Genomic DNA, 13,912 nt, shown 5'->3' with positions numbered 1-13,912 from the left:
TCTTGTTGGAAGGTGAACCTTCTGCCAAGTCTGAGGTCTAGAGAACTCTGGAAGAGGTTTTCATCCAAGATATCTCTGTACTTGGCCGCATTCATGTTTCCTTCAAGGGCAACAAGTCGTCCTTTCCCTGCAGCTGAAAAACGCCCCCACTGCATGAAGTTGCCACCCCCATGTTTCAATGTTTGGATTGTATTGGGCAGGTGATGAGCAGTGCCTGGTTTTCTCCACACATACCGCTTAGAATTATCTCCAAAAAGGTCTATCTTCGTCTCTTCAGACCAGAGAATCTTATTTCTCATAGTCTGGGAGTCCTTCATGTGTTTTTTTTATCAAACTCTATGTGGGTTTTCATATGTCTTGCACTGAGGAGAGGCTTTCGTAGGGTCACTCTGCCATAAAGGCCTGATTGGTGGAGGACTGCAGTGATAGTTGACTTTGTGGAACTTTCTCACATCTCCCTACTGCATCTCTGGAGCTCAGCCACAGTAATCTTGGGGTTCTACTCTATCCCTCTCACCAAGGCTCTTCTCCCACAATTGCTCAGTTTGGCTGGATGGCCAGGTCTAGGAAGACTTCTGGTGGTCCCAAACTTCTTCCATTTAAGGATTATGGAGGCCACTCTGCTCACAGGAACCTTGAGTACTGCAGACATTCTGTTGTAACGTTGGCCAGATCTGTGCCGTGCCACAATTCTGTCTCTGAGCTCCTTGAGCAGTTCCTTTGACCTCATGATTTTCATTTGGTCTGACATGCACTGTAAGCTGTGAGGTCTTATACAGACAGGTGTGTGCCTTTCCAAATCAAGTCCTATCAGTTTAATTAAACACAGCTGGACTCCAATGAATGAGTAGAACCATCTCAAGGAGGATCACAAGGAAATGGACAGTATGTGACTTAAATATGAGTGCCTTAGCAAAGGATATGAAATGAATACTTATGACCATGTGATATTTCAGTTTTTCTTTTTTTATTAAATTTGCAGAAAATTATACATTTCTGCTTTTTTCAGTCAAGTTGGGGTGCAGAGTGTACATTAATGTGAAAAAATGAACCTTTTTGAATTTACAAAATGGCTGCAATGAAACAAATAATGAAAAATTTAAAGGTGCCTGAATACTTTCCGTACCCACTGTAGACCCCTCAAAATAACTTAAAATGTGATGTGGTTTTTAAAAATGGTTTTATAAATCTTGTTGTAACAATGAAAAATCGCTCCTCAACTTTTAACCCTTCTAACTTCCTAACAAAAAAATTATGCTTCAAAAATTGTGCTGATGTAAAGTAGTCATGTGGGGAATGTTATTAATAAACTATATTGTGTGATATAACTCTGATTTAAGGGCATAAAAATTTAAAGTTTGAAAATTGCAACATTTTCAAAATTTTTGTCAAATTTCCGATGTTTTCACAAATAAATGCAAGTCATAGCGAATAAATTTTACCAGTATCGTGAAGTACAATATGTCACAAAAAAGACAATCTTAGAATGAATGGGGTCCATTGAAGCGTTCCAGAGTTATTACCACAAAAAGTGATACTGGTCAGAATTGTAAAATGTGGCCTGGTCATGAAGGTGAAATCAAGCTGGGGATTGAAGGGGTTAATCTAATACAGGAAAAATAAATCTTTGTATGTGTTAGCCAGTAGATAGAAAAATATTACGATTTGAAAGTCCTCAGTGGCTGATACTTTTTAATGGCTAAGGCTACTTTCACACATCAGGTTTTTTGCATTAGGCGCAATTCGGCGAATGTTGGAAAAACTGGATCCGGCACAGATTGTGAAAAACTGATGCGACAGATCCGTTTTTTCGACGGATTTGGCTAGCATATCTAGATTATTGGATAAAAAAAAATTTGGAGCATGCACAGTTTAAAAAAACGGAATCCGGCTCTGGAATCCATCATTTTCTGGATCCGGCACCTTCCGGCTCCCAAAGGCTTCCATTCTAGCAAACAGCCAGAGACAAAAAACTTTGCTATGGACGTTTTTCCAGAAACGGCAGATTTTCTGGATCTGTCGAAAAACGAACTAAATGCAATGTAATCCGGCGCAATCCGGCACTAATACAAGTCTATGGGAAAAAAACGGATCCGGCGGCAACATTCGCCGGATCCGTTTTTTTTAAATTTAGCCAGATTAAGCCTGACAGCGAAAACCTGATGTGTGAAAGTAGCCTAACTGGAAAGATGATAAATAGCAAGCTTTCGAGACTACTCAAGTCTCTTCATCAGGCATAGTATTACACAAAATTTGAAGAGTCACATACTTTATACGCAATGTTCACAGAAAAAAACACCGGTACCAGTCAACATATAAAAATTCAGTAATTACACACCTGGATCCGTTGAGGTATTGTTGCGCAAAACGGCCATCATTCACTCTGCCTCTCCTTGCATGCCTCTCTAACCTGCACATCATGTTTTAGTTATAATTCCAAGGAATGGAATAAAGGACTTTTTCCACATTAATTCAAACTGGTGAGTGCCGCATCTTTTTTTTCTTCAATATTGCACATTTAGATGCAACAGGACAGTGCATTTTCCTGTGTCCTGTTGTGTATAAATATGTGACTCTTCAGATTTTCTGTTATACTGAGCCTGATGAGTAGTCCCGAAAGCTTGCTATATGTTACCATGTTTTCAGCTAGCCAGTATAAGGTATCAACCACTGTGGAATCTCAAATCTAAGACACATATACAAAATAGGTAATAAATAAGAACATGGTGACAAATCAAAAGTGCATTTTATTAACTTACCCATACTGAAATAAAATCGTAGGTTTCCAAATCCAGTAGTATCCATATAAGGGGTACATAATTTTCTTTCTCCATCTTTCATAAATATAAGAGAAGAGCCTGATTCTATTGTTCCACATTCAGTACCAATGGCAGCCCCAGAAATTTCCCACCTAATAGCAGAAAAACAGTAGGGTGTAAATCTTCAGCATACATATTTATAGCAGTTATTTACACAGCTATATCTATATTCACATAATAATGATTACTAATAGATACATAGTTGTTAAGGGTAAAAAATATAGATCTATTGAGTTGAATCTATAATCCTAATGTGTTGATTCTGAGGGAGGCAAAACCACCATCAGGCAAATATTAATTGCCCTATATTATGGAAAAAAATCCTTTCTGACTCCATACAGTACATGGTAATCAGATTGATTTATCAATGTTTCATTGTATGTTCTCTCGGTGTTTGCGTGGGTTTCCTCCGAGTTCTCCGGTTTCCTCCCACATTCCAAAGACATACTGATAGGGAATTGAGATTGTGAGCCCCATCGGGGACAGTGATGATAATGTGTGCAACCTGTAAAGTGCTACGGAATATGTTAGCGCTATAAAAAAATAAAGATTATTATTGTAGAAATCGAGAACCCATAACCTACAATATTGTATTTTTCAAAAACAAAATTTAACATTACTATTTGATAAATTTTTCAATAATGGCACCACATTTGCCATTTTGCCATGTATAAGTCAAATGGAACAAACCTTTTCATTATGGAATTCTTTAGTGAGTTGTCCAGAACTTTCATATTGATGAACTATTCATAGCATAAGTCATCAACACCAGATTGATGGGAGTGTGATACACAGCATCCATGACGATCAGCTATTCCTAGTTCTGAATGCGCTTAGTTGCGGAGTGGTATAGCACAGCTTCGTCAATTGCATAGTGTCACAGGTAGGTACAGCGGATGTGTAGTACCTGGTCACCTTTACATTTGATTAAGCTGTGCAGCTCCACAACTGATCATATACGTCTGCCATTGGCACCAGGTTCGGTGGGGTACTGCACCCCCATCTATTTGGTATTGCACAACCTCTTTAAATATTAGAAATAATGTTCTGTCTATCAAAGCACTCAATTTATGCAGAACTCATGGGTGCATGCAACCGCAACCTGGTGATTTCTCTATTTTGTGTCCCATTTAGATTTTGTACTTTCGTTTTTGAGGATATTGTTTCAATTTATGGCATTAAGTTAATCTCTTAAAGATCATTAACACATGCAGATTTCGAGCTGGATAATAAACACCCATCGAAAAATATACAAGTTAATCTCATTAGTTTACTGGCCAGTTCCCCTGCACCTGCAAAGGCTTCACAGGGTAGAATAATTTCATATGATCATTCTGTCCTTATGCAGCATCATCTTGTTGTCAGATCACCTCTCGTGTATGCAAAGTGAAGTGTTTCTGACAAATTCTATGCAGTATAACAATCCCATTACTCAATAACATTTTGTTTTCCTATCAGATGATTAACAACATGTTTACATGAAGCGAATCAGGAACCTGCATTCTTATGGATTCTAATTTGCCGATTATCTGACATTAGATGTGAAAGGTCAATGTAATTTATGATAATCAAAACCTGTTTTTTTATGTAGGAACTTTAAAGGGAACGTGTCACCCCCCTCAGGCGTTTGTAACTAAAAGAGCTCCTTGTGCAGCACAAATGCTGCATTCTGACAAGGTGGCTCTTTTAGTTATGATGCCTGCACACGCTGAAATAAACACTTATAAAATGTGCCCCCTCATACCATGAAATCGCCAGGGAGGCGGGACTTTCCTTCCTAATCAGACGCAGCACACAGTCACTCCGGGCCTGTGCGTGCCGGGTGCCGCCTCCTCTTGCTGCATTATCGTCCCCGGCGCCTGCGCTGTAAGTACAAAGGGCAGCGCCACTGCGCACGCCTGTAACAAAAATTAAATGCGCAGGCGCCGGGGACGATAATGAAGCAAGAGGAGGCGGCGCCCGGCGCGCAAAGGTCCGGAGTGACGGCTGTGCTGCGTCTGATTAGGAGGGAAAGACCCGCCTCCGGGAACATTTCAGGTTATGAGGGGGCACATTTTATAAACGTTTATTTCAGCATGTGCAGGTATCATAACTAAAAGAGCCACCTTGTCAGAATGCAGTATTTGTGCTGCACAAGGTGGCTCTGTTAGTTACAAACGCCTGAGGGGGTGACAGGTTCCCTTTAAGCTTTCTGCTTACCAGTTATCAGGGTAAATTAAGTTTCCCATAATAGTTACATAACTTAAATTGCTGCCTCCATTATTTGCATTATGAGTTGATTTTCTGCTGCTTTCATTATATTTACAGAGGTATAGCTAACCCCTATTGGTATTATTTATTGATGTTTATTTTTCTTGCTCCTCTTATTTACACCCGTATGGACTCTATGTGCTCATTTACAGCATATATATCATCTTACAGGATGGACTTTTAAACAGATTTAACACAAAAGCATACCATTCCCCTCTTGTATTTGTACTTTTGTATCTGTTCCTAAACAAACAATAACTCTGCAAATTAATAACTCAAACATAGAGGTCATCCAGTCATGTCTCAGATATCTGCACTATAATCTTATTGGAAAGGTTATCACATATCATATGAGGATAATGGAAAGCTAGAGTGGGTTCAAAGGTGAGCAACTAGGTTATAAAATAGGATTAGAGGTTTGTGTTATAATGAGAGGTTAGGATAACTTGGCTTATTCAGCTTGGAAAAAGTTGCCTCAGAAGTGATCTCAATTGCATGTATAAATTCATGTATAGTAAATTCAAAGAACTGTGACATGATTTATTCTATACAAGGACTTTCATTACATGTGGAGGAAAGGCAATGTACACATCAAAATAATAAAGGGTTATTTAAAGTTAGAGTAGTCACACCATAGAATGTCCTACCATAAGAGGTAGTAATGGCAGATACAATGTCAGCATTTAAAAAGGGATGGAGGATTGATTTTCTCACAGCAAATGTACTGAGGGAGGTTACAAATTATCTATATTACAAATTAACTATAATAATGTAAAGTTGATAAAGAAAGGTAGAACTTGATGGACCATTATCTGTTTTCAATACAGTATATGTAACTACACTGCTCAAAAAAATAAAGGGAACACTAAAATCCCAGTTCCTAGATATCACTGAATGAAATATTCCAGTTGTAAATCTTAATTCATTACATAGTGGAATGTAATAAAACCTAAAAATGATCAACATAAATCACAACTAATATCCCACGGCGGTCTGGAGTTGGAATGAGGCTCAAAATCAAAGGGGAAAATGAAGTTACAGGCTGATCCAACTTCAGTGGAAATGCCTCAAAACAAGGAAATGATGCTCAGCAGTGTGTGTGGCCTCCACGTGCCTGTATGATCTCCCTACAACGCTTGGCATGCTCCTGATGAGGCGGCGGATGGTCTCCTAAGGCATCTCCTCCAAGACCTGGACTAAAGCATCCACCAACTCCTGAACAGTCTGTGGTGCAACGTGATGTTGGTGGATGGTGCAAGACATGATGTCTCAGATGTGTTCAATCGGATTCAGGTCTGGGGAATGGGCGGGCCTGTCCATAGCTTCAAAGCCTTCATCTTGCAGGAACTGCTGACACACTCCAGCCACATGAGGTCTGGCATTGTCCTGCATTAGGAGGAACCCAGGGCCAACCGCATCAGTATATGGTCTCACAAGGGGTCTGAGGATCTCATTGCGGTACCTAATGGCAGTCAGGCTACCTCTGGCAAGCACACGGAGGACTGCGCGGTCCTCCAAAGAAATGCCATCTCACACCATTACTGATCCACTGCCAAACCGGTCATGCTGAAGGATGTTGCTGGCAGCAGACCGCTCTCCTCGGTGTCTCCAGACTCTGTCACGTCTGTCAGATGTGCTCAGTGTAAACCTGCTTTCATCTGTGAAGAGAACAGGGTGCCAGTGGCAAATTTGCCAATCCTGGTGTTCTGTGGCAAATGCCAAGCGTCCTGCACAGTGTTGGGCTATGAGCACAACCCCCATCTCTGGACGTCGGGCACTCAGGCCATCCTCATGGAGTCGGTTTCTAACCGTTTGTGCAGACACATGCACATTTGTGGCCTGCTGGAGGTCATTTTGCAGGGTTCTAGCAGTGCTCCTCCTGTTCTTCCTTGCACAAAGGCTGAGGTCGCGGTCCTGCTTCTGGGTTGTTGCCCTCCTACAGCCCCGTCCATGTCTCCTGGTGTACTGGCCTGTCTCCTGGTAGCGCCTCCAGCCTCTAGACACCATGTTGACAGACACAGCAAACCTTCCTGCCACAGCTTGCATTGATGTGAAAAAACAACACAAGAAATAGACCATAAAAGGGGATCACCCAAGGCAATGGATTAAATATGAAAATTACAAATTTTATTAGAATAACACTCATGGACATAGGAAACAACCACATGGAGCACACAATTAAAAGCATTTAAAATTGGTCACACATAGGACCTAGAAACATGAACAAATGGCCCATAATAGAACCCTCCTCCTAGATGCGATCCCTCCCCAAACGCACTGTAATGGCTAATAATAATATATAGTACAGTGTAAGATGTCTGCATGAACAGCACTATTGGAATATAGGGTAAAGCAACACACACAACCTAAGGAGTATAGTTGTGACCATGATATATAATGCACCAGTCTGTGAATACCTCACACCAGCAGGATTACCTATATAACACAAATAAGCAGATATGCAAAAAAAAACCAAAAAACCTTTTTGCAATAACGTAAGACATAGACAAAAGCTTAATAAAGCATACACAGTGAATCAGATTGACCCCAAACCACACATATGGCATGTAGGTCTACTTCATTAAGGTATAGAGTTGTATATAATGCAGAGTTAGTAGTGTAGCGATTCCACTGGTCTAGTCTAACGTGGTATATAACCCGTGCCATTAAATTGCAAAAGCTCCCATAGTAAGGGAAATAAAAGATCTGCTGAGGAGTGAGGATTCAGATCACCAATAACAAAAAACCAGTATGCAAACCCAGGAGCTGTTCAAGCTCTGTACATAGCCAAGGGGGGTATCAACAGGAGGAGCAGAGACCCTACGCGTGTCGCCACACCAGTGGCTTCGTCAGGGGTCGCATCTAGGAGGAGGGTTCTATTATGGGCCATTTGTTCATGTTTCTAGGTCCTATGTGTGACCAATTTTAAATGCTTTTAATTGTGTGCTCCATGTGGTTGTTTCCTATGTCCATGAGTGTTATTCTAATAAAAATTGTAATTTTTATATTTAATCCATTGCCTTGGGTGATCCCCTTTTATGGTCTATTTCTTGTGTTGTTTTTTCATGGCTTAGTATAGCATAGACCAGGTTGGATCCCCGTTTCCTATGTGGTGCCCCCGCTCTAGTTATTAGCTTGCATTGATGTGCCGTCCTGGATGAGCTGCACTACCTGAGCCACTTGTGTGAGTTGTAGAGTCCGTCTCAAGCTACCACGAGTGTGAAAGCACAACAAACATTCAAAAGTGACCAAAACATCAGCCAGAAAGCATTGGTACTGAGATGTGGTCTGTGGTCCCCACCTGCAGAACCACTCCTTTATTGAGTATGTCTTGATAATTGCCAATAATTTCCATCTGTTGTCTATTCCATTTGCCCAACAGCATGTGAAATTGATTGTCAAACAGTGTTGCTTCCAAGGTAGACAGTTTGATTTCACAGAAGTTTGATTTACTTGGAGTTATATTCTGTTGTTTAAGTGTTCTCTTTATTTTTGAGAAGTGTACAGTATATATTTCTCTTCCAATTCTACCAAGTCTTATTCTTCACTCTTGTTAGTGGGGCTTTTGGTATTTGCATGTGTGCACTTTTTCTGTATATCTATTCCTCCCATTCCTATTAACGGTTCTTTCCTTCATTCAAACCCCAGTTCATTACTTATGCCCAGGTCACTATTTAGACTATCTTCCCATTCTGTACAGTAATTACGCTTTCCACAATCTCTAGTATAAACACTCATCCAAATCTTTAACCATTCATTCCTCCAACAAAGCTGCACCCTCCACATTGCAGGTCATCCCTAATGCAAAGCTTGTAGTTACTGAGAAATTATCCCAGTTCTCCGAGAACCCAAAACCCTCTTTTCTGCACCAATTATTGAGCCACTTATTTACCTCCCTAATTTCCCACTACGTCTCTCATGTGATACGTGGAAAATATAGTACTTTAGAAAATACTACCCTTGCAGTTCTTGCCTTAAAGAGAACCTGCCACTAGGTCTGTCCCATGTGAGATAAGGCCATCACCTTTCAGCCCGGAATATATAGCATTCTAATATGCTTTATATATGCCCCCAATCCAGAGAAACTGTACGGGGCCCATGGCACCTAAGGGGAGGCCAACATGACCTGCTTACGTGGGACTTGGTGAGCTGACAAAGGTAGTTGGCTGGGAGGGACGGGTTAGCAGGAGTTAATGGCATGTGAGGGGAGGGATAATAGTCAGTTTTTCAAACTAGAAGGAGGTAGGGTTAAGGTTAGGAGAGGAGGGGTAGTATAAGAGGGAGCACGTATCTTACGCAGGCAACCATTTTAAGTACCCACCTGACGTGTAAGGAATCTGCAGGGTACTGCTTCAATGGAGATCAAAGCCTTGCTTCAATGCCTGAGATGCAGCCGGCTCCCAGGGTAAAGATTGGCTGCAAGCATCTGTTAACAGCCTGCTACAGGGGACAACAGATGGAGCTTCCCAGGCTCAACCAGGTGGGCACCGGCCACCGAGGTCCAGGCTTCCGGCGCGCTTGAACCCCGACATTGCCCCCCGGGTCTGACACCGAAATAGAAGCCCCTCCAGTAAGCAGCGCAGGCCCCGGTCCTTTGGGCGCCGCAATGTCGGGAGGAATCCACCTGAGTGGCGGCGCCTACATTGGGGAAGGAGCCAACCTCCCCTCAGTCTGTGCGGATGCAGCGAGGGGTGGCAGGAGCTGTGGGCGCGAGCACGTAGGCTGGTCCCGCTCAGCGCGGGAGACTTCGGGAGGCGAGGAGGCGGGGGCAGTATCTGGCGGCCCCTTTAGCACCAGGGACAACGTGGGCGGCAGCCGGCCAGCCTGGGTGACAGCACGCTGGCCAATGTAGCACAAAGTGGCATTGTGCATAACAGCGCTACACCGTTAGCTTACAGGGGGCAGGCAACATCAGCCTCTTAATGGTGGCAGTCGATCGCTTCGGCCTCCAGTCCTGGGGATATTTGTAAGGCAATGGGTCAAGTGCCTCCCCACCGACAGCAAAACGCTGGCCCTGATCCCATCGCATCGTCCACATCAGCTCCGAGGACTGCAGCACAATTCGTTGTGGTGGCACCTGACGATAGCTGGCGGTCCTTGGAGCAAGAAAACACAAGAGCTACAGATTCTAGAGTGGACCAGACCAGGACGGGTTTTGGACAACTTCACCAGGTATCCGGATCTTCGGCTGCTGGGTTCACAGCGCCCAGGCAGCTAGGTTAGAACAACTTTCCTTTACTTTCTAACCCTTATTTAGCTTCCCCTGATACTAGGAGGGTAGATGTCTTTTTGGGTTAGCTGGCGGGGATATGGGGGTCTGGGCATAACAGAGGGGCATTACCGTCGGCTGCCTGGTTGAGGAATTCCAGGGCGTTCACAGGATACGGCGGCTCATCTGAAGTTTTAGGTAATTTAGGCAACTTGGGGTCTAGTGTGGGTGTTGCGTGTTCTTCAGGGGAAAGTGGCAGGGCATCTAGAGCTATGACGCCAGTTGATGGTTCAGAGAGTGTGGTGTTATGAATAGGTAATTCAGAACCACAATGGACCTTGAAGTTCAGAGCACACAAGTGACCTGACAAAAAACCACAAAACATAGGACGAGCTCTGAGACGTGGAAACTCTGCTGACCGCAATCCCTAAACCTATCAAACCACACTAGAGGTAGCCGTGGATTGCGCCTAACGCTCCCTATGCAACTCGGCACAGCCTGAGAAACTAGCTAGTCCTGAAGATAGAAAAATAAGCCTACCTTGCCTCAGAGAAATTCCCCAAAGGAAAAGGCAGCCCCCCGCATATAATGACTGTGAGATAAGATGAAAATACAAACACAGAGATGAAATAGATTTAGCAAAGTGAGGCCTGACTAAAGGCCCCTTCACATTAAGCGACGCTGCAGCGATACCGACAACGATCCGGATCGCTGCAGCGTCGCTGTTTGGTCGCTGGAGAGCTGTCACACAGACAGCTCTCCAGCGACCAACGATGCCGGTAACCAGGGTAAACATCGGGTAACTAAGCGCAGGGCCGCGCTTAGTAACCCGATGTTTACCCTGGTTACCATCCTAAAAGTAAAAAAAACAAACAGTACATACTTACATACCGCTGTCTGTCCCCGGCGCTCAGCTTCTCTGCACTCCTCCTGTACTGTCTGTGTGAGCACAGCGGCCGGAAAGCAGAGCGGTGACGTCACCGCTCTGCTTTCCGGCTGACCGACGCTCACAGCCAGTGCAGGAGGAGTGCAGAGAAGCTGAGCGCCGGGGACAGACAGCGGTAGGTAAGTATGTAGTGTTTGTTTTTTTTACTTTTAGGATGGTAACCAGGGTAAACATCGAGTTACTAAGCGCGGCCCTGCGCTTAGTTACCCGATATTTACCCTGGTTACCAGTGAAGACATCGCTGGATCGGTGTCACACACGCCGATCCAGCGATGTCCACGGGAGATTCAGCGACGAAATAAAGTTCTGGACTTTGTTCAGCGACCAACAATGGCACAGCAGGGGCCTGATCGTTGGTCGCTGTCACACATAACGATTTCATTAACGATATCGTTGCTACGTCACAAAATGCAACGATATCATTAACAATATCGTTATGTGTGAAGGTACCTTTACTGAATAGACCGAGGATAGGAAAGATAGCTTTGCGGTCAACACAAAAACCTACAAACAACCACGCAGAGGGGCAAAAAGACCCTCCGCACCGACTAACGGTACGGAGGTGCTCCCTCTGCGTCTCAGAGCTTCCAGCAAGCAAACAAAACCAAAAAAAACAAGCTGGACAGAAAATATAGCAACAAAAGTAACACAAGCAGAACTTAGCTAATGCTGAGCAGACAGGCCACAGGAACGATCCAGGAGGAAGCAAGACCAATACTAGAACATTGACTGGAGGCCAGGATCAAAGCACTAGGTGGAGTTAAATAGAGCAGCACCTAATGACTTAACCTCATCACCTGAGGAAGGAAACTCAGAAGCCGCAGTACCACTCGTGACCACAGGAGGGAGCTTGATCACAGAATTCACAACAGTACCCCCCCTTGAGGAGGGGTCACCGAACCCTCACCAGAGCCCCCAGGCCAACCAGGATGAGCCATATGAAAGGCACGAACAAGATCGGCAGCATGGACATCAGAGGCAAAGACCCAGGAATTATTTTCCTGACCATAACCCTTCCACTTAACCAGATACTGGAGTTTCCGTCTCAAAACACGAGAATCCAAAATCTTCTCCACTATATACTCCAACTCCCCCTCCACCAAAACCGGGGCAGGAGAATCAACAGATGGAACCACAGGCGTCACGTATCTCCGCAACAATGACCTATGGAATACGTTATGGATGGAAAAAGAATCTGGAAGGGTCAAACGAAAAGACACAGGATTAAGAACCTCAGAAATCCTATACGGACCAATGAAACGAGGCTTAAACTTAGGAGAGGAAACTTTCATAGGAATATAACGAGATGACAACCAAACCAAATCCCCAACACGAAGTCGGGGACCCACACAGCGTCTGTGATTAGCGAAACGTTGAGCCTTCTCCTGGGACAAGGTCAAATTGTCCACTACATGAGTCCAAACCCGCTGCAACCTGTCCACCACAGTATCCACACCAGGACAGTCCGAAGACTCAACCTGCCCTGAAGAGAAACGAGGATGGAACCCAGAATTGCAGAAAAACGGTGAAACCAAGGTAGCCGAGCTGGCCCGATTATTAAGAGCGAACTCAGCCAACGGCAAAAAGGACACCCAATCATCCTGATCAGCAGAAACAAAACATCTCAGATATGTTTCCAAGGTCTGATTGGTTCGTTCAGTCTGGCCATTTGTCTGAGGATGGAAAGCCGAGGAAAAAGACAAATCAATGCCCATCCTAGCACAAAAGGCTCGCCAAAACCTCGAAACAAACTGGGAACCCCTGTCAGAAACGATGTTCTCTGGAATGCCATGTAAACGAACCACATGCTGGAAGAACAATGGCACCAAATCAGAGGAGGAAGGTAATTTAGACAAGGGTACCAAATGGATCATCTTAGAGAAGCGATCACAAACTACCCAAATGACCGACATTTTTTGAGAGACGGGGAGATCCGAAATAAAATCCATAGAGATATGTGTCCAAGGCCTCTTCGGGATCGGCAAGGGCAAAAGCAACCCACTGGCACGAGAACAGCAGGGCTTAGCCCGAGCACAAATCCCACAGGACTGCACAAAAGAACGCACATCCCGCGACAGAGATGGCCACCAAAAGGATCTAGCCACCAAATCTCTGGTACCAAAGATTCCAGGATGACCAGCCAACACCGAACAATGAACCTCAGAGATAACTTTATTCGTCCACCTATCAGGGACAAACAGTTTCTCTGCTGGGCAACGATCAGGTTTATTAGCCTGAAATTTTTGCAGCACCTGCCGCAAATCAGGGGAGATGGCAGACACAATTACTCCCTCTTTGAGAATACCCGCCGGCTCAGGCAAACCCGGAGAGTCGGGCACAAAACTCCTAGACAGGGCATCCGCCTTCACATTTTTAGAGCCCGGAAGGTACGAAACCACAAAGTCAAAACGGGAAAAAAACAGCGACCAACGAGCCTGTCTAGGATTCAACCGTTTGGCAGACTCGAGATAAGTCAAGTTCTTGTGATCAGTCAAGACCACCACGCGATGCTTAGCTCCTTCAAGCCAATGACGCCACTCCTCGAATGCCCACTTCATGGCCAGCAACTCTCGATTGCCAACATCATAATTTCGCTCAGCAGGCGAAAACTTCCTGGAAAAGAAGTCGCATGGCTTCATCACCGAGCAATCAGCACCTCTTTGCGACAAAACAGCCCCCGCTCCAATT

The 13,912-nt window shown here is 44.2% G+C and overlaps 1 protein-coding gene across 4 annotated transcripts in view; it reads right to left on the bottom strand.

Annotated features, from left to right (window-relative positions):
* RELN (reelin) overlaps positions 1 to 13,912 on the bottom strand; it is a 1,116,896-nt gene that overhangs the window by 362,338 nt on the left and 740,646 nt on the right. For all 4 annotated transcript variants that reach the window (XM_069765109.1, XM_069765110.1, XM_069765107.1 and 1 more), the window contains exon 12: positions 2,760 to 2,911. In XM_069765109.1, coding sequence (XP_069621210.1) covers positions 2,760 to 2,911 — 152 coding nt within the window. The remainder of the gene's footprint in view (positions 1 to 2,759; positions 2,912 to 13,912) is intronic.

The sequence above is a fragment of the Ranitomeya imitator genome, chromosome 4, assembly GCF_032444005.1.
Source record: "Ranitomeya imitator isolate aRanImi1 chromosome 4, aRanImi1.pri, whole genome shotgun sequence".
Lineage (NCBI taxonomy): Eukaryota > Metazoa > Chordata > Amphibia > Anura > Dendrobatidae > Ranitomeya > Ranitomeya imitator.
This window is presented reverse-complemented; position numbering and strand designations above follow the sequence as displayed.